The sequence below is a fragment of the Crocodylus siamensis genome, chromosome 11 (genome assembly GCF_052110815.1).
Source record: "Crocodylus siamensis isolate JL-2025a chromosome 11, ASM5211081v1, whole genome shotgun sequence".
NCBI classification, from domain to species: Eukaryota; Metazoa; Chordata; order Crocodylia; family Crocodylidae; genus Crocodylus; species Crocodylus siamensis.
This window is the reverse complement of record NC_143405.1, coordinates 24058716-24080061: the sequence shown is the minus strand read 5'-3', so window position 1 is coordinate 24080061 and position 21346 is coordinate 24058716. Positions and strand designations below refer to the sequence as shown.

The window sequence follows — 21346 nt, the reverse complement described above, 5'->3', positions numbered from 1 at the left end:
GGCTCAGGGTATATTAGAGATACTGGGAACTGCTATCCATTACACCTAGTTTGTAAAAGCCATATTTCCTTCCAAGCACACATGAACACCTATAATGATACACATCAATGGCTGCTGAGGGTCCATGGACCCCTTTCCCCCCAATTCCCCACAATAGAATTATTGATTTAAATAAATAATACTGACCATGAACTTCAATTTAAGTTATTTTTTTTCTTTTCTTTTTGTTTCCTTGTTGACAATAAATACGGTAATTTTTCAAGCTAAAATGTTGGAAACTAGATGTAGAAAGATCTGATTTAAAATCCTCAGGCTAAAAATAATAAAAGATCAAACTGATGGATATAAATAATACAAGACTTGGAAGCAATGGCATTGGAAAGCACCTAGTGAGTTGGTGGAATGGAGAAGCAAATGAGGACATCATAAAACTATGATGTCTGACTGTTTCGCGTTCAAAAAGCCATTGCAATTGGCTGAGAAGTTAACTAGACTATATTCTTGATTTGGCAAGAAAACACAATATTTTTTCTCTTCTATGCTTTTGTTTGTGTTTGGATGGGTGAGGTGGGAAGGTAAATTACCTCAAACACAATATTAATTTGTCATTGTTGTTGGTTAAATACTTTTAAGATAGCAAGATGACAAGACATCTGTCAATGGAAACTACAAAAACTCTCCCAGAATTCCACAGGTTCCATGGGAAAAAATAAACCAAACAGAAAATGAGGCCACTGTTCTTCATATCTGGCCAACAGCTCAATGGGAGGGAGAGGGTGGGAGTCAGTGAGGCAGAGCTCAAGGATGCTCACTGTCTGAAGAAGAACAGAAGCCTCAGGGTGCCTCGTCCTTCCCCAAGTCTTTATCAGAGCTCAGTGTTTGCCAGCCTGCTGCGCAGAGGCACTAGACAGGCAAGGTTGGAGAGAAACAAACAGAAAAGATATTCCAGGCTCCCAAGCAGAGGAAGAGGACGTCCTCATGAGCGATTGCCAAGATGTAACCAGAGCAAATGGGACGAGAAGAAGTTGCCCTTTTCCAACACGCCTGGAGGAGATGGAAATGGAGATTTAAATAAAAGAAAAAATGGATGGATTGGACCCAATGGATGCTTTAAAGGCAACATGCCAAGGGCAGTGGGTGGAGGCTGGCAGTCAAGTAGAGGAGGAGCAGCTGCAGAGACAGCAAAACACCAAGGGAGGGTCTGAAGGATGCCCCTCTGCCACAGTCTGAGGTATCTTCCTGTGGAGACAAAAGGCGAGAGGGGTTTCTGCAGGGTCAGGGAGTAAAGCAGGAGCCTTGCATGGATACCTTATGGGATCTGGGGGAAAGGAAACTCCTGCATGGGAATCTGCTTTTACTGATTGATGCTCAGGTCAGATATGCTCATGTTTTGAGATATTTTACATTAAGGGAGAGTTATTTTATGTGACCCATTATGTCCTTGCCTTCTGGCCAAAGCTGATCCAAGCCATCCCATCCCTAGCCTTCATTGCACCCACTCTCCCAGAACCCCCCCACTCCTTTTCCCTACTTACTGTTGCATTGTAGTCAAAGCAGATGTGGGGTCCTTTCCGATACCGGGGCTTGTCTACCAGCTCACATTGATTTGGATCTCTCGGTGGAGCTTTGTGTGTCAAGGAAACATAATGTACTGTAAACAGCAGGATTCTGTGGGTGCAAGTGTGCTGGGGAGGGGAGTTTCGAGAACTCAACAACTGGGACTGAAGGCCCTCCACAATGCTGAGGACTTCATGAGGTCTGGGATTTAGGAAAGAACGGAGACCTTCTCAAGTGTTTTGTCTTGTACCTTCCTGGTGCAATTTGCACCCTCTGCTGGTGTTAAATGATTTATATCAACACTCTTGTCAGTTCCTTTTCCCCATCCCTGCAGACCTCCATTAGGTTGTCTTCATTTCTTATAATCCCAGTTCCCTGAAAAACTTCTCTCATAATTTAGATTCACCAGGCCCTGTGAACAGCCATATAGGTTTCTAAAAATTGCTGGAGATGTGCAGATCCAGAAAGAAAAAAGCTCAGACCCAAGCTCAACCAAGGCAGGGACACATGAAGCGGCTAGATCTGAAGCAAGGAATAGGTAAGGACAGATTTTTTTATTTCTAAGGCACTGGAGCTATTGAGAGGGTCCTACCATGACAAGGGACTTCATCCTCATGGTCTACTTATCTTTATCCAGATAACTCTGACCATGAGTGGGACTTCCATGATGCACCAGCCTTGCTCTGGCCCTCTTGCTCTTGAACTGCCAGTGTTCAAGGTTGAGCCTGAGACCAGAACTGTTAAAGCACATGTTCTAACCATCAAAGGATACCTCGCATCTCTGCCTGGAGAAGCTTGACAGACTCGCACTGGCTACATATGGGTTTATCAGCTACAACAAACAGCAGGTTGGTGTTGGCAAGCCTTTGTGCATGGAATAGCCTGGGGGAAGAAACACAGGGTAAGATGGATGTGTGTATCCTCTCTCCTTCGTTTTTGGGTGTCTTCTCTGCACCTCTGACAAGCAGGTCTTATGAAAGGAGGCAAGTGAACACAGCTGGCCATACCTGAGAGGCCCTAGCCATTGTTTGTGAGGTTCCTCCTCAGCCTGGTCATCCTGCAACCCCAGCCCAGACCTTCCCATCTCTTGTGATCTGTGATATCCTGACTCTCTTCATGGAGGAAAGAGAAAGAAGCTTAAAGCACCAAAGGAGCTTCCAGAACATGAGCCACATCAGGTATCCTCATCCAATCTGGTGGAGCTCCTCTTGCCCTGGCTGTAAGGTTTTAAGTGTTAAAGTTCCTGTGCTGCAGCGATTGTGCATGGTGCCTTTGGCCTCAAACCTTCAAAGACACTCAGTATAGCTGTGTACCTTGTCACCTGTGACTGTTGTGGAAGTGGCTAATGTTGTGTTTCTTCCACTTCTTGACACTATTGGGAAGAAGCTGTACCACTCTCAGGAAGGGGGTACCCAATCCAAATCTCATCCAACATGGGGCTCTGTTCTGACCTTACTGGGAATTAAAGAGCTCAGGGAGACATCTCATTCAAAGATAACAAAAAGTCCTTTTTCAAATATATAGGGAGGATGAAGAAAGCACTGGGAAATGTGAGGCCCCTGCAAGATCCTCTGGGCAATCTGGTGGTTGCGCCAGAGGAGAAAGCAGACCTTTAACCAATTCTTCACCTCTGTTTTCTTGGGCAGGGACCGGGATTTCCCCACCATGATGCAAGACGGACTCGAGGGGAACGCCTCCAGACCTCAGGCTGGGGACGACCGGGTTAGAGAGCTTCTGGAGGGGCTGGACGTGTTCAAATCAGTGGGTCCAGATGCTCTCCACCCCAGGGTGTTGAGGGAGCTAGCAGGGGTTATTGTATGGCCCTTGGCACGGCTTTACGAGCGCTTGTAGTGCTCAGGCCAGGTGCTGGATGATTGGAAGGTAGCCAAAGTGGTCCCCATCTTTAAAAAAGGGAGGAGGGAGGACCCAGGCAACTACAGGCCTGTCAGTTGTACCTCAATCCTAGGGAAACTCTTTGAGAAGATCATCATGGAGCACATCTGTGATGGGCCGGCCTCAGAGATGATGCTCAAGGACAACCAGCACGGTTTCATTGGGGCAGGTCATGTCAGACCAACCTGATTGCCTTTTATGATCAAGTCACAAAAGCATTGGATGCAGGTGTTGCTGTGGATGTAGTCTTTCTGGACTTCAGCAAGGCCTTTGACACCACCTCCCACCCCATCCTCATTAAGAAATTGGGTGACTGTGGCATTGATGCCTACACAGTCAAATGGATTGCAGATTAGCTGAAGGGTCGCACTCAGAGGGTGGTGGTGGATGGGTCATATTTGACCTGGTGAGAAGTGGGCAGCGGAGTCCCCCAGGGCTCGGTCCTTGGGCCCGCACTGTTCAATCCCTTTATCAACGATTTGGACAACGGGGTGAAAAGCAACCTGTTTAAATTCACTGATGATACCAAAATTTGGGGTGAGGTGAGCACACTAGTAGTGAGGGAAAGACTGCAGCAAGACTTGGATAGGTTACAGGGGTGGGCTAGCAAAAACAGGATGCGCTTCAACACTGACAAGTGCAGGGTGCTGCACTTGGGCAGCAGTAACCAGCAGCACACTTATACGATGGGAAACTCCCTTCTTGAGAGCACAGAGGCAGAAAGGGATCTTGGAGTCATTATTGACTCCAAGATGAACATGGGCCAGCAATGCGAGGTCACGGTTGGCAGGGCTAACCGCACCTTGTCGTGCATCCACAGATGTATCTCAAGTAGAGCCAAGGAAGTGATCCTCCCCCTCTACACAATGCTGGTCAGGCCACAGCTGGAGTACTGTATCCAGTTCTGTGCGCCCCACTTCAGGAGGGATGTGGACAACATTGAGAGGGTCCAGAGGAGGGCCACCCGCATGATCCGGGGACAACAGGGCAGACCCTAGGAGAGTCTGCGGGACCTGAACCTGTTCAGCCTTCACAAGAGAAGGCTGAGGGGGGGACCTAGTGACAGTCTAGAAACTCAGTAGGGGGGACCAAAAGGGTTTGGGAGAGACCTTGTTTCCCCAAGCGCCCCTTGGCATAACAAGGAATAACGGCCACAAGTTGTTGGAGAGTAGGTTTAGATTAGACATCTGTAAGAACTACTTCACAGTTAGGACGGCTAGGATCTGGAACCAACTTCCAAGGGAAGTGGTGCTGGCTCCTACCCTGGGGGTCTTTAAGAGGAGGCTTGATGCTGGGAAACTCATTGCACTGACCTGGAGCAGTTTCCACAATCAATGATGGCATTATAGGTGGCATTGACGGTACTGAAATAGTACTGGGTCTGCTTGGTGATGCAGCTGGTCTCTCTGGATTCCATGCTGTCTGCTGTAACATCCTCTGTGACCGGGAACAATAGACACTGTTGGCTGCTCGCTTCCATGCCACTGAAATGAAATACGCTTCTCTAATCCTGCCTGATCCCATAGATAGTATTCAGACAGCCTTTGCTGACTTAAAAATACCTTCCACAGACATGAAGACTAGGGGTACATTGATAGAGATTTTGGGAGCCGATACCGATAACTGATTTTTAAGGAGACTGATACGATACGATTTCTGATACCAGCTCTACAGCTTGAAGAGCTGCGTCCAGCTGGTAAATCTGTTGTGGTGGAAGGGGAGAGGGGAAGGAAGGAGTGTGTATGTGTGGGGGGGTGCAGATCAAGGCCCTGGCAGTGGGGGGAGGGGTGGGGCTGGGGCAGGTGCTGCCCAGCCAGGGCAGGGTGGGGCACTGGACAGAGTCGCACCTTGTCTATGGGGTGCAGGGAGGGGGGGTGGCTCTCACCACCGCATGCAGCCTGGGAGGGTATAGCAGGGCATGTGTATCCCCGGATCTGCACAGGGTGGGACAGCTACAGTTGTGGGCTGGGGCTGGGGCTGGGCCAGCCTCTTCCCAGTGATGGCTGGGCGGGACTGGGCTGTGCTTGGGGTGGATGGTGGTGGCGCTATGAGGGGGCTGTGGGGTGGGGCTGCAGCCACCCCAAAATTCACCATAGCCCCCTCATAGCCCCCCCTCCCAGCTCCACCGCCTACCCTGAGCACAGCCCTGGCCCAACCCCTCCCCCCACCATGCACCGGGTAGAGCCCAGTTCAGTCCTGGCCCCAGCCTGCAGCGGCAGCCCACCCCACCCGTGACCCACACATATCTGGGGGCACATGACACCCCATTCCCTCCCAGGGTGTGCACAGTGGCAGGAGCCACCCTCCCACTCCTTGTGCCCCCCTGGATGAGCCGCGGCTCCGCCCCGCACCATGCCCTACCCTAGCTGGGCAACGCCTACCCAGCCCCAGCCACACTCCCTCTCTCACTGTGGGGGCCATTGATCTGCTCCCCCACACCCCTTCCCTCCCCCCTCCCCTTCCACCACAACAGACTTACCAACTACATGCAGCTCTGCAAGCTGCCAGGCTGTGCTCCTCGCTTCCTGCATGCTGTGCTGCAGCTGCACGCATGCATAGGCATTCATCAGCCAAATTACTGGCCACATCAGACTGATTTCCAATACAGTCAATTTTCTTTATATTGGTGCTGATCTGATATCGGACCAATGTATCAGTGCACCTCTAGTGAAAACCAATCCAAAGTATCACAGAAATCTCTATGGAAGAGCTGGAAGCCTTCCACAGTAACTCCAGGCTCCTGCTGACTGAAGATTGGGTGACTGATCTGATGTATCTCTCATTTCTTTATCATTTGCCTTCTACTCTCCATAACTGGTCATATATTTAAACTTCCACTACTATTCCGTGTTCCCTGCTTTCCCCTCCAAGCACTGTTGAATGGATCTGTGAAGTCTTACCTGCTTGAAACCAACTGCTGTAGGTGAGTCCATACAAGAACTGCTGGAACAAAGACCTTTGGGAAGGAAATGCCAGAAACATTAGTTGATGTAGGCTCATCAGAATACATTACCAGGTGCTAGGCAGGAAGGAGTAGGGACTGAAGACTGCGTACTGCTCTGTTCCAGGTTGACATGATGTATACAGTCACAAGTAAGAAGCAAAATTTTTCCTTTGTGGTAGAGGTTGATTTGCTAGGCTTTGAGACTCTTAGATATAGTTGTCATGTGGGAAGAAACCCAACCCATTCGACGGCCTAGCTGGTCAAATCCAAAATGGCTCTCAGAGAAGCTGCTGTCTCAGTGAAACAGCACAGCACTCAGTTTGCTCACATTTGTTTTTCTTTGACTGTGTAACTCAGTGGAACGTGGCAATGATAAAGAACTGCATGTACAGTAACTTAGACCGGGCTAGTTCAAGCTAATAAGACAAAACTGGATAAAAGACAGGTTTCCTCATAGTAAAAAATGTATGATTAAAAAAAATCCACAGAAGGAATGCAAACTGTCTGTCTGCCTTTCTAGTCTGTCCATCTATCTTATCATAGAGTAGAGAGAGGTAGTTAGCTATGTTAATCTGAAGTCAGGCAGTAGGCAGGGAAGGGTAGCACATCATAGACTAACTTGTCTATAAGTGAGGTATGAGCTTTCATAAGCTACAGTCTACTCCATCAGATGCTATGAAAGCATATAAAATGGTACCCTGCCCTATTTTCTAACTTCTCATAGCGTGCTTGTCACCACTGTATCTAATACCACATTTATGATTCACGGAACATCTTATAAAGCTTTACAACCAAAATGTTCAAGTGTGGGTGGTTAAAAGGTGAGTCATTTAAATCTATATAATCTAAATCTGCATTAATATACCTAAAAAAAAGTCTTAATTTTTAGACATGTTAAGCATTTCAGCTCCACTGAAATCATGGACAGCACCAGTTGTTCAGTATGTTAGAAAAGCAGGCCACTAATTTAGGTGCCTAACTTTAGATATCTGTATTTTAAACTTTAAGATTAACTATGCAATGCCACAGTATAAATAACTGTTTAAAGGAGGCATAAGAGCTGAGAGCATGTGTGTATATATGTTCATATACGTATGTGTGTGCAGTGTGTGATCATGTGCAATGGTGGCTAAAGGGTATACACAACATTGTATCTTCAGTGAATAAACCTTGAGGCCATGGAGCAAGATTTAGTGTGGTCTAATGAGCACAATTGGGAGATGTGGGCTGCACTGGGCTAAAAGAGATGTTTCCAGGAAATGCTTCCTTACCACAAAACCTACTAAACTAAGCAGGAGTCTTCCAAAGGGACTAGTGGGAACCCCATTAGATTTAGAAACCCTAGGAAAAGAGCTTGTACAGAAGGCTCCAATTCCAGGATTTGAACTTTGTAAATGGGAGCCAACAAGGCATTTCTACCTCTGTGTAACAGAGCACCCCTTGGAGGGGCCTGAGCAGCAGTATGGCAGGGCACCTTTGGATGCCTGCCACTCTAAGGGCACAGGCAGGCAGCTACCAGGTGCCTGATGAGAGCAACCATTTTGAACAAGGCACATAAAGGCTGCAGTTTGCTGTGGCCAGGAAAGGCAGAAACATAGTCTAGCTGAGCTGTGGCAGGAACAACCTTGGAGGTAAGGGCAGGAACTTATGGGGATGGTTTGGAGGGTCGAATGAAAGTAAACCTGAAGGACAATGCAAGGGCCAGCCCTGTGACAAGTTGTGCCTGGTGAGAGGCTTGAGGCAGAATCAGCCCAGGGTTTGGCACAAGGCCAGGCCACATACAATAGGGGAACTTGCGGGAACCAAAGGCTCTGTGTGGCAAGGCCCGTATGACAGTAGTGAAGCCTGATGGCCCAAGAAGGGCCGCTCAAGGAGGAGCAGGGGAATAGAGTGTGACCCAGTAATGGGCGGTGTCAGAGGCCCTAGTGAGAGAGGGGCGGAGTGGAAGAGGCCTCCTGTGAGAGGGGAGCTGGGGGTGTGTGTGTGGGCGTGCATGTGTGCATGCGTGCGCGTGGAGCCCAACTTTGGACTCAGTTTGCTCCTGTCTCAGACTGGGAGTAATATTAATCTGGATGCCATTTGTGAGGCATGGGCTGCAGTATAGGGAAGGTTGGAGCTGCAGATAGCGCCCCCTGGCATTGGGGCAGTAATGAGCAGTCTCCCATACCATCTGTATTTGGGAACAACAAAGTCATGGCAGGCGGGATTGGGTGGATTGCCCCATAGAGACAGGTGAGATCCAGGGCTAACATGAGATCCAGTCCTGAGAGCTGCCACCTGTCACAAGCAGCAACAAAACAGTCTGCAGCTGCTTGCAGCTGCAATTAGGCAGGGCTGCCTGATTGGGGAGCAGGGCCCAGCTGACCTTTATAAGGGCTGGGCCTTGAAGATCAAGCCAGCAGTCTGCTGCCAGCCAGCCAGAGAACACCACCCAGCTGGAGCTGCTGCTCGCAACATCTTGGAGGTAAGGGCTGAGGTTATGGGGAAGGAGGAGGCCCCCCTTGGCCCTGACTGAAAACTGCACCCTGCTGGGGATGGGTGGTCTGGCGGGACTGTCTGTAGCAGGACAGTCTCTTAGAAGTGCCAGGCCAGTTACCGCCCCAGTGAAGGGCAAGTATGGGGTGCCTTCTAACCCCAGCCCCACATCCCTGGTGGCCATGAAGATCGGTACGGGGGAGTCCAGGTGCACTGCAAGCACTAAGGCCGGGCCCAGGCCAGGTGGAAGGACCTGTGGCAGTGCCCATGCTTGCAGATGAGCCTGTGGTTGCAAGGGATCCAGGTAAGGCTCCTGACAGGTGGGGCCCTGAGCCTTGGGGAGCTATTAAGGAAGCTCCTGGGCTCAGGTATAAGGGGCAGATCAGGGGGGCTCAGGACAGGGCTCGGAGGCCCAGTGTATACAGGCTTGGAGGCCCAGTGTGTGCAGGCTTGGAGGCCAGTGAGGGGCCTGGGGCCAAGGTGGGGCTTGGAGCTCAGAGAAAAGTAACTAGAGGTATGATAACTAGGCCGGGCACAAGGCCATGGAACATCTGCAAGACATGGGATATGATAAGGGAAGGTTGGAGTCATGTATATCTAGGCCCTTGGCATGAGGGCAGATAAATGGGCAGCCTCCCTCCTGAGTAACATCACTGTAATTATTAACATCAAGGCATGCCAGGAGAGGAGGTGGGAGGCTAGCCCTAAGATAAGTGGGTGGGCCTACGTTTTGAGACCGGCCCCAGGGCGCCCACTTGTTACACTCTGAATTCTAGTATCAGTGCTCTCCTGCTTTCTTTCACTGTATCACAGGGTCACATTGCAGTCTAAAATTTAGGTCACTTACACCTTTCCTGTCTTACTCAGGGCTCAGCAGCAGCAAGTGCTGAGAGACTTACCAAGCAGCAGCTGAAGTCCACCAAGCCAGGTTCAGGAAATCTGCCACAGTGGGCTGGAAAAAATGGGGAGAAGGAAAGAACATGTCAACACAGCAAGTACTCTGTTAGGTAGCAGGCAGTGATTACCCTCTCCTGGCAATGGAGAGCCAGCTCCTAAGACAGCTCTTGCTAACAGACCCATGGGCTATATGCAGGTCTTAAGGCAGCAAAAGGACAGGTATGACATGCTCACTAGAGAAGCCCAGGCAAATGCCATGTGGATAGAGGGTTCCATTTATTCTGTCCCCACTACAGTTTTTAATGGGCTTGGTAACCAGTTAGTGGCACAGCTGGCTGTAAACATGCTCACATATCACAAGGTTGTGGTTAAGATTATGGCCAGTAGGGATGTGTGGTTCCAGCTGGAGGGCTGTGCTTGTATTCATTCAGTCTGGCTCACTAACATTTTGCAGAAGAGTGTTGACCCTGTAAATGGCCTGTGAAACTGGTCTGGAGAGACCCCCTCCCAGCTCTCTGGCTTACTAGAACAACCCAGTGAGCACCATGGGTGGCACTGCTTTGTCTTATGTCCTCTGGGTGCTCTAACCCCTGCTGAGGGAAAATTGCCCAGGTTTTTCGAGAATGCATTGTTACCAACGTGAATGGACTTCCCAGTAAGTATGGAGGCACCACTATAATCAAGAAACCTTACTGAGAGTGCAAGAATAAAACATCCTGGTGTGCAGGAAGACTAGCAAGTATGGCAGAAGACCAGCTTAGTTTAGCAGAGAACCTTTCAGTAAGCTAAATCTCAAAAAGGAAGCTTATAAGAAGTGAAAACTCAGACAAATAACTAAGAAGGAGTATAACAGCATTGCTTGGGCATGCAGGGATGAAATTAGGAAGGCCAAAGTATAACTGGAGTTGCAGCTAGCATGGGACATGAAGGGTTTCTACAAGTACGTCAGTAACAAGAGGAGGATCAGGCAAAGTGTGGATCCATTAACTAAATGGGGGAGGCAACCTAGTGACAGAGGATGCATAAAATGCTGAAATACTCTATGCCTTTTTCACCTCAGTCTTCACAGGCAAGCTCAGCTCCCAGACTACTGCACCTGGCAGCATAGTTTGGGGAGGAGGTGAGCAGCCAACTGCAGCAAAAGAACAGGTTAGGGACTATTTAGATAAGCTGGACATATACAACTCCATGGGGCTGGACAGGGTGGACTTGAGAGTGCTGAGGGAGTTGGCCAATGTGATTGCAGAGCCACTGGCCATCATCTTTGAAAACTCATGGTGATCAGGAGAGGTCCCAGACAACTGGAAAAGGGCAAATATAGATCCCATATTTAAGAAAAAGGAGGATCCAGGGAACTACAGACCAGTCAGCCTCACCTCAGTCCCTGGAAAAAGCATGGAGCAGATCCTCAAGGAATCCATTTCTAAGCATTTGGAGAAGAAGGTAATTAGGAAGAGTTAGCATAGATTCACTAAGGGGATGTCATGCCTGATCAACCTGATTGCTTTCTATGATGAGATGACTGGCTCTTTGGATGCGGGGAGAGCAGTGGATGTAGTATACTTTGACTTTAGCAAGGCGTTTGATATGGTCTCCCACAACATTCTCATAGGCAAGCTAAGGAAGTACAAGTTGGATGAATGGACTGTAATATGGATAGAAAACTGGCTGGATTGTTGGGTTCAGAGAATCAATGACTTAATGTGTAGTTGGCAGCTGGTCTTAAGTGGCATGCACCAGGGATTGTTCAATTGTTCAATATCTTCATTAACAATCTGGTTTTGTTCAGTATCTTCATTAACAATCTGAAAGATTGGATAGAGTGCACCCTCAGCAGGTTTTCAGATGAAGGGAGTAGTAGAGACGTTGGAGAGTAGGGTTAGGATTCAGAGAAACCTAGACAAATTGGAGGCTTAGACCAAAAGAAATCTCATGAGGTTCAGTAAGAGCAAGTGCAAAGTTCTGCACATAGGATGGAAAAATCCCATACATCGGTACAGACTGGGGGCTGACTGGCTGGGCAGCAGCTCTGCAGAAAAGGACCTCGGGATTACAGTGTACAATAAGCTGAATATAAGCCAGCAGTATGCCCTTCTTGCAAAGAAAGCTAACAGAATACTGGGCTGCATTGGTAGGAGTGTTGCCAGCAGATCAAGGGAAGCTATTCTTTCCCTCTATTCAGTACTGGTGAGGCCACATCTGGAGTACCGTGTCCAGTTTTGGGCCCCCATCTGCAGATAGGAAGTGGACAAATTGAAGAGAGTCGAGCAGAGGACAACAAAAATGATTAGGGGCTGGGGCACATGGCTTATGAGGACAAGCTGAGGGAACTGGTCTTACTTAGTCTGGAGAAGAGAAGACTGAGAGAGGATTTAACAGCAGCCTTCAAACAACTACCTGCAGGGTGGTTCTAAAGAGAATGGAGCTGGACTGTTCTCAGTGGTGGCAGATGACAGAACAAGAAGCAGTGGTCTCAAGTTGCAGCAAGGGAAGTTTAGTTATTAGGAAAAACATTCTCACTACAAGGACAGTAAAACACTGGAACAGGTTACTCAGAGAGGTTGTAGACTCTCCATTCTTGGAGGTTTTTAAGACCCAGTTAGACAAAGCCTTAGCTGGGATGTTCTAGTTGGGGATGGCCCTGCTTTGAGCAGGGGGTTGAACTAGACGACTTTCTGAGGTTCCTTCCAACCCACATTTTCAAAGATTCTATGATAAGCTGCTACCTGTACACAGCTCAGTCATGTTTCTTGGTTCCATGGTATCACATGAGACCATGATCCAGCCACAAAATCATGGCTGTAATGGGGCCTACATCTATTAGTGCAGATGAGATAGGTGATTATGTAAGTCTGAATTTGATTTGGAAAGCTTAATGTTGATGAGATACTTCCTATGAGGACTAGTCCAGGGCATGAAAAGAATAGTAGCCTTCCCTTATTACAAAGCAACAGTGAACCTCAAGGGGGCAGAGCATAGGAACCATCTTCTTGGGGTGATGGGCAAGGTTTCTTTTAGTGCTCTAGTTATCTGCATTAGCTCTGCAGCTACTTCCCATGAGAAAGCAAAATAAATTTCATCACTAGTTTGCTTGTCTCTCTCAACAACAGCTTAATTTCCTAGCTGTCAGGAAATCAGCACCTAAGTCAGGAGAGGAAATAAAGGGCCCTCACCATGAACTGTAAGAATTTTTTTCTGGTTGCAATCATTTAACTTGCCTCCACCTAATTGCTACCCACAACCAACCACTCACCACAAACACGCCTCTGGGGGCAGCTCCTGTGTTGCTCTGTGCTTCTGGGACACACACAGACTGGAAGTCATAGGATTCTTTCCGTGTGAAAAAGGAGTTGTTGTAGAGGGCAGACATCAAATTAGCATCCACCTCACTAAAAAACTTTCCCACCTGGAAAGAAGGTTGCAAAAACAAAGGGAGTGAGCCTGTGTTTAGCATGAGAAACAAAATGCCCTCCCTGAGCTTCTAGCCTGAAGTTACAGGAGTGGTACAGGAGCCATCCATGAAGTTGTAAGTGGTTTTCATTTAGCTTCCATGGGGGCTTCTTAACATCCAATTTATGGTTCATCATTGCTGAGAGCTTCACCTCAGGGAGGACCCAGGGAGGACCCATGATTCTAATAGCAGGGAGAGGGAAGCAGTTAAACTTCAACATCTCTGGCAGTAATGTGAAGGGTATGGAACTGGAAGATGAAAGAGTGCTGTGACACAAGACACAGGAGCATTGGCAAAGTCACAGAAGGACAGAAGAATAAGGTGTGCTGTAGCTAAGAACTGAGGGGCAGTGGAAGAGCTGTGTGGGGAGCCCAGGGCTGGGATAAAAAGGGAGCTACAGGTAAGGACTGAGGGGCACTGGCAGACCTATGCATGTGGGGCACCCAGGACAGAAAGAACCAGAGTTTTACTGGTCTCTGCAGCCATCATATTTAGGGGCTGTGGTACCAGCCCTTTCCCCAAGCTGAGAAGGCAAAATAAAACCAGTAGAATGGACTCAGTAGGCAAGAGGGTGTTTGACTCGCAGAATGTGATTTAACATCAGTTCCCAGGCAGGAGCCATTTTGGGGCAAATCAGCACATTCCCCCGCTGTATGATGGAGAATGTTCTTCTTTCAAGCTCGCAACATATAGAGCTAAACCCCTACCTACTTCTTGGCCTTCTGCTGAGGAATTGCCACTCACCTGGTACCAGTGATCTTCCTGGTTGGAGAGTACCAGGAAGCCGCCGTCATCAATGAGAACACAGATAAGGTCCTGCAAAGGAAGGAGACTGTTTGGTTTTGTGTGGTGGGAAGCTCTTTGCGTCTCTGCAGTGTTCCTGCTACAAGACAGGCAGGCAGGGTCAGATCAGAGTCATGGCCCTATTCACAGGCCAAGCCAAGTGCATTTTAAGAGAAATACAACCAATACAGAGAACCCCAGAGGTGCTGGGCATGCAAGGGTGACAGATGGTTGACAAGGGATAGGGCCAGAAGTAAAGTCATCTGCATGTCTCTGAAACCTGGTTTAGATTACAAAGTTCTGCTGGCAGAGCTATGTTGATTTGGATCCAAAAAAGACTACACCCTTTGGCTGATGTGGCTCTGCTAGCAACCCTTGCATTGGATGCAGCTCTGTGGACAAGACTGGTGGTGCCAGGGTGTGTCTGGACTCACAGGTCAGGACAGAGTTAAGAGGTAAGAAGTTATCTGCTCAGTTCTGCTCCCCCATTCCCATCACTCACCTTGTTGTTGGCCTCACAATCCATTTCACAGCTTACTGAGGGGTCACACTGGTGATCAAAGCACATAAAAAGAAGATAAGAGAGTTGTGAGAACAGCAGCAAATGTGGTGTTGGAGACTGATCTTCCTCCTTCACACTATACAGCCAGGTTGGTGCATGCACTTTCCACTGCTAGCTCATCCCAGTTCCCCATTCAGAGGCAGAAGGACTTCCCCACTGTTCATCGAGCAAGGATGCAAGGGAAGGTGAAGCTGTCACAAGTAAGGGGAGGGGATGGTAGGGACACAATGGTAAAGGTCTGAGTGATGGATATGCTAACAATGTCATGTATAAGCAGTGCACAGCTGCCCTTCCCAGAAGGGTGTTCTCTTTCCCCACATACCCTGCGCGTTCCCAGCTGGTCTCGATCTGTTCGATTACTTGCAAGGACTTTAAACTTTTCCGCCCAAGCCTCCAGATCAAGCTTCACTCCAACCACTGGGGAGAGAAAATAAGTCCCCCCAACACAACGGTAAGGTGTCTGGGTTGATATTGCAGGCTTCTGATGGGCCTGCCCTGCTCCTGGAGAGGCACAACAGCTGCAGCCAGTGAATGCTCAACCAGAGACACCATCATCCTAAATCTCCTCCTCTCTATACTCCTCCATTCAGGGTGGTGGGTTCTTCCTGGCAATGCAACAAGGAGGAAGCACAGGGAAGCTCTTCACGTTCTTAGAGCTCCTTTGGTGGAGCAGTTCTGGGGAGATCAGGTTTTAGTGGAACAAAAAGGGTGAGAGCCATTTTGTCTGGGGAATGCAGGGATTCCAATATGGCTACAGAGCTGTCCAGGGACTATCTGCCCACTGACTGGGTTCAGACAATCTAGGAGATCTATGAGGAGTGGAGCCTTGCTTTCTCATTGCTGAACTTAATTTCTTATACCCTTAGTTCTGAAATTCAGACAGCCCCCTCCCCCGATTCTCTGCTGACCTGCTGGCTTCAGGGTCCTTCCGCCAATGCTGAGCTCCACGGCCGTGCTGACCAGGATCCCAACGGTGTTGTTTTCTAAATCAAAGCCTCTATAGTTGGCTGTAGGAAGAACAAAAGAGACAGACCTGAGGCAACATGTGATAAGATGCTGGCTATTATAGAGACAACGTATGGACAGAAATGCCACGCTCTTCCCCTGCCCCAACTGGAGTTCAACCAATCTCCATCCACAGTGGGGCTTGGGACACCCCACTGTCATACTGAATGTAATAGTTTGAATGCTTGTAATAGATACCCATTAGCCAGTTTAGAAAAAAAGGCAAGGTTCATCTTTTTATCTAGGGTCATTGCTTGTTTTTGCCTATGTGGTGAATGTCTTGATTCTGAATTTTATCTTTAGAGGCCTTGCAGCGAACGTGCTGAATGTCTTGGTTTTTGAATTTTATCTCTAGAGGCCTTTAATAAAGTTACCCTAAAAGCAACCCTTGGGCAAACATTCCGAGAGATCGAAACCTAGGGGCTTTTGAAAAGGGGTTGGCAAAAGAGGTCACAGCGGTGTTATGGAAAATCTCCAAAAAGCAAGAATACAAACTGACCTCCCAGCAGAAATCTGTTAAAAGATCCAAGCCCAAATTTGGGAGTAGTGACAGGTTTGGGTAGGAGGGGCCCAAGACGGCAACTCACCCAATAAAAACTGTAACCTACAGTCCCAATTTGGAGGTAACCTCACTTGCAGAACACTGAAGGAAGAATCACAAGTGTAGGCCGGATCAGACTGATCACCTGAACCACCCTCTCCATGAACAAGAACTCCCGTTCACACTGAAGCCTAGGAGCACCAAGTGGGACCGAAGGAAGGGGACTTGTTCCTATCACTGCTGAGACCAACCCTAAAACCATAACTAAAGAATGCAAGTATCCTTGGGATTTGGTTTCTAGGAATTCTAGGATTGTAAGTATACCATGAGAAATAACCTTGATTTGTAATTGTAGTTGTTTCTGTAATACTAATTCTTATAGCATTGTTTGGGAAGGATTTCTTAAAGCTAAGCAGTGTTGTATGTGTAGCAAGGAATTTTAAAATAAAATTGTGTTGTATGAATTAAGTGTAAAATCATTGTGAAATCATGCAATCAACCAAATGCTCCCCCAGCCAGATGCATCAAACAAATCGGTAAATTGTGTGGGATCTTTCTTTATTCCATAACCCACTAGAGACACCCACCTGCTGGGATAAAGGATGAGCAAACCAAGCAGTAGTAACCAGCTCACACCCTGGCACACAAATGCTACAGGCCCTGCTAGTAGTGGGCACTTTACACTCTAATGCTAATGCCATCTCCAGGAAAGGATCCTCCAACCCTACTTACACAACAGTGGGAAATGCTAATGCAAAATACACATGCTCTGGGTCAGAACATTTCAACCATCAGAGTCCAAAGGGATAAGTTCCCCAGGGCCTCAACATTCCCCCCAGCAGAAATGCGGGAGGCATCCATGCAGGCCTAGCCTAATCTATCACTCTCAAGGCAGCAGAGCAGAGTACCAGAGCCTGAGGCCTTTTACACTACTCTGAAGTAACTGAGTGGAGAGCTGTATGTGACGCATGGAACTGCTGGTATGTGGCTGCCAGCACAGGGTGGTACTTACAGTCTCGATTGGGTGGTTTGAAGATGTACCCCTTGTTGTCCAGGCTCCTTCGATAAAAGCTGGCATTGAAAGGTTCATGGGCCTCTTCCCAGTAATCTGCAGCCCTGTAATGAATTAGCCAGACCACCCACCCCCAAGATGTTATATAATCTCCTCATCAACTGTGTTCTGGTAAGAAATGGCCCATAAACAAACTTGGTGGGTTGGGACAAGACTACTACAGCCTGGAGCACATGAGCAAGCCATCTGACACCGGCTCTCTGCTCTGATCCTTCCTGAAGAGTGGATGCATTGTCCCCTCCTCTCAAGCCTCATGGAACTCCCTTGTCAACAGGACAGCTTCACAGGGCTAATCATAGGAAAGAAGGGCTGGAAGGGAACTCTTATCATGTGGTAATTTAGTCCTGACTCCTGCTCAAAGCAGGATCATTCCTGATGAATCTATCCCAGCCAAATGTCTGTAGAATCTGTTCTTGAAGTTTTCCAGGGATGGAGATTCCACATCATCTGTAGGCAGCCTATTCCAATGCTTGATCATCCTCAGAGTTGGAAAGTTCTGCCTAATCTCCTATGGTTCTGCCTAACCTAAATTTCCTATGCTGCAGCTTGAGGCCATTGCTCCTAGTCCTGCCCCCTATGGTCACCGAGAAAGCTTTATCTCCACCCTCTGCATAATTGCCCTTTCGGTATCTGAAGACATCAGATCCCTTCTCAGTTTTCTCTTCTCCAAACTAAATAACCCTACCTCTTTCAGCTTTTCCTCATAAGTCTTGCATACCAGACTTCTAATAATTTTTTATCACTCTTTGCTGGACTCTTTCCAATCTGTCCATATCCTTCTTTAAGTGTGGGGCTCAAAAGTGGATACAGTACTCCAGGTGAGGCCTCAATAATGCTGAACAGAGTGACAGAATCACTTCCCTTGATTTGCACGTGACACTCCTGTTAATACAACCCAGTATGCTGTTGGCTTTTTTGCAACAAGTGCACTCTGTTGGCTGATATCCAGCTTATGGTCCACTGTAACCCCCAGGTCCTTCTCTGCAGTACTGTGGCTTAGCCAGTCATTCCCCAGTTAGTATTAGTGTATCATCAACATCCCCTCAGCCTCAGGAAGGAAGCACACAAGAAGGTTGTCTGGGTGTTGCCTGTATTGTCTATTATTTTAATGGGCTATGCATATGACCATGGAACAGGAAGAAGAAGAGGTCCCTGAGTCTGTGAAGCCATTAGTGGGGACAGACCACTTCTGCCAGCCTGCCTGGGTGCTGAGACCACATTTTCCTGCAGACAGGATGAACAGACAAAGGGCAAATGAGGCCACTTACTTGTTTGGGAAAACTCGTGTGATGCCCCCATCAGTGGCTGCAAACACAGCCAAGAGACTGTACCTACAATAACAGAGAAGGAGACAGAGAGCATTAGAGTTGGCCAGAGCAGTCAAGGAACTTTTCCTTCCACCCCTCTATCAATCTAGCCAGCCAGCACCATACTATGTCAGTGTTTTCCATGTAAAATTGATAGCAACAGTGAAATTCAAAAAGGATTCCAAAAATGGACTCCCCTTTCATGGGAGTCCTAACTCTGCCTTGGGTAGCCATTTTGTGTCTAATCACGGTGAATGAATAGCAAGCATCACCCCTGGTGACAAGCTCTTCTGAGAGTGGTTGGCCTGCAGGGCTGGGGAAAAATGGTCAGGCTTGGAATTTACCAAATTTAGATTACATGATTATCACAGTACCAGAACCACCCCCATGAGTGTCATCAGCACCAGCTGGGACTCCAGGAAAATGCGCTTCCCCAAGTGGTGTCTCCACAATGCTGCCTACCACTCTAAGGGTATGAGCTTTCCTACAGCAAGCCTTTGTACAATGCCAGCAATAAGGCTTCTTTCAGACAGCTGCATCTCTGGGTGGGAGCTTCCCCAGCATGATGCCCTGTCAGGAGTACAGGAATCATCTCAAGACTAGATTTTTTCTTTTAAAATAAAAGAAGGCTCAGATCTCCTGCTGTGAGTAGTTTTCAGCCTCTGTTGAATGAAAACATCAGGTACTGCACTTCTGTCTCAGCAAGTTAATGTTGTGTTTGACATGAAAGCAGAAGCAGGGGGCTTCATGGGCTCATGTGGAACCCATTCCAGGTGAGTTGTAAACTCCAGTTTGGATTTTTCAGGTATTTCATTGCCTGTGGGGTCCAGCCCCTTCCTGCATTGCATCTCTCTGCTGCTGGAGTGAATGGGGATGGGACTGATTCAGGAATGAGGCTGTGCCTACGTGTTCAGGTCCTGGTCTTTCCAAACCCTCTCCACCAGCTGCTGAGTGATTCCTGTGTCCAGGATCAGGTTGTGAAGGAGGAAGTTGTCACCTTGAAAGCAACAGGGAGAGAAGGAAAAGACAAGGTTCATTCCCCAGCCAGAGCCTCGTACATCATGTGTCCCGGTCGTGTTTTCCCTCCATCTGGGGAATCCGACTGCAGAGACTCTCATCTCTCTGGGTGCCAGGCTAAGGGTAGGCTAGAATTCCCGATCACCTTTATTTATTTTTTTAATTAGATTTATATGGTGTCTTTCCCATCAAAGGCCCAGGGCGACTCACAGTAAGAGACAAAATTATGTATAAAAGCAGGTAAAAACTTAAAGCAAACTATCAAATAAAAACTCCCTAGACAATATCCCAATATAGCCTTGCCTGCTAAACACCCATCCAACTATGAAGGTTTTACAGCAGTTCCGGTAGGCTTTGGTACACCTAAAGGGGAAAGGAGCTAACGAGTAACTGATGACAACTATGACAAACCCATAGATGTTTTCACCAAGCAAACTTGGTGCACTGAAGGAACTTGCAGGAGGTTACTCTCAGCTGACATTAGGAATTGAGATGGGGCATAGGGAAGAAGGCAGTCCCTTAGTTACCAGGCAGTCCCTTAGGTCCCAGGGCCCATTCAGGGCCTTTGGAAAGCTAATGCAAGTCAGTGCAGACTCTTTAGCTCTGTTTGCTTTTCCCAAACTTTGTTGGTAGCCATGTTGTGGCAGAATCCCTGTGTTGTAGGACATGGCCTGTTTTGTGGCTACAGTGCCACACAAGCCACTAGGCAAGAGAAGACACTGCAGCTTCACAGTGGAGACCATGTCCTGGGGTCTGGATGTGAATTCAGGACTCCAACTTGGTAGCCAGCTGTGAGACGTCTGAGTTACTATATACTGGCTCAAACAGCCTCTGCGACCAGATGTACTGTACTCACCATTTACATCTGCCTCTTAACAGATGACTCTCAGAGGAGAGAGACTCATGGTTAGGGATCTGTTTAATTCACAGTTTCACAGATTTCACAGAAACTGTGAAATCCAGGATTGTCTGCAAAATTAACAATGACAAAACAACTTAATAAAAATAAAATGCTAGCTTCCCAGTGGGAGCCAGTGGTCCATGCTACCGGGAAAGGTCCTTGCTGCTGGTTGGTGGGGCAGTATGAAGGGCAGCAGATAAGATGCCAGCTGCCCCCTCATCCCTCTGAGCCTCTCTGCCAAACAGCACCAAGGGGCAGGGCTGCTGCAAAATGCCCACCAAACTGGATTTGTGTGCCCGGAGCAGACCGTGAAAAATCTTTTGTCTCACTCACTAGGTAGGTCCCTAGTCATGGTGTGGAGCACTGCACTCCTAACTACAGGATCCTCTGCTCTTCCAATCCTGGGCTTCTCTGATGCCTTCCCTACTATTCAGCCCTGGACCACCAATCATGAGCGATGCTGATATCCCTCAACCCCAACCACCTGCATCACCCTGCTGGCTCTCTCTTAAGAACAGGCTGCAAAAGAGTGGTGTTATTGAGGCTAAGACCAGCATCCACTTGACACTAGAGCCCACCTGCCTCCTTTGGCAAAAGCCTGAAGCACACCCTTGCCAAATGTGATAGGCTGGTGCATTAGCTGGCTGTGCCAGTTGCCTTCAGCATTATCATTATTTTATCTGGATGGGTATTATTAATTATTATCCCTCTATTCATATAATCAGAGTTGTGCATATGGCCCTTCCTGGCAATGCAGAAGCTATTAGCTTGGGCAAAGGCTTGTCACCGAAGGAGAGAAAGAAAACTAGCTTGAGACAGTAATATCTGCAAGCCCGGTTTCCTCTGGGCTCCATTTAAATTTCTGCTCTTTAAAGCAACAGACACCCTCAGTTCTAACCTGACTCAAAATAAGTCTCAGGTCCCATGACCCTACCAAAACC

At 48.0% G+C, this 21346-nt stretch overlaps 1 protein-coding gene across 1 annotated transcript in view; it reads right to left on the bottom strand.

Annotated features, from left to right (window-relative positions):
• Positions 1 to 1099: 1099 nt before the first annotated feature.
• Positions 1100 to 21346, bottom strand: part of CACNA2D2 (calcium voltage-gated channel auxiliary subunit alpha2delta 2) — a 719777-nt gene continuing 699530 nt past the window's right edge. Inside the window, exons 25-38 of the mRNA XM_090021767.1 lie at positions 19394 to 19484; positions 18449 to 18511; positions 17121 to 17224; positions 15471 to 15569; positions 14885 to 14979; positions 14503 to 14550; positions 13962 to 14033; positions 13020 to 13172; positions 9769 to 9821; positions 6351 to 6406; positions 4764 to 4887; positions 2330 to 2439; positions 1536 to 1624; positions 1100 to 1239 (exon numbers count right to left, since the gene is read on the bottom strand). Of these exons, the coding sequence (XP_089877893.1) occupies positions 1111 to 1239; positions 1536 to 1624; positions 2330 to 2439; positions 4764 to 4887; positions 6351 to 6406; positions 9769 to 9821; positions 13020 to 13172; positions 13962 to 14033; positions 14503 to 14550; positions 14885 to 14979; positions 15471 to 15569; positions 17121 to 17224; positions 18449 to 18511; positions 19394 to 19484 (1286 nt within the window). The 3' untranslated portion in view covers positions 1100 to 1110. The remainder of the gene's footprint in view (positions 1240 to 1535; positions 1625 to 2329; positions 2440 to 4763; positions 4888 to 6350; positions 6407 to 9768; positions 9822 to 13019; positions 13173 to 13961; positions 14034 to 14502; positions 14551 to 14884; positions 14980 to 15470; positions 15570 to 17120; positions 17225 to 18448; positions 18512 to 19393; positions 19485 to 21346) is intronic.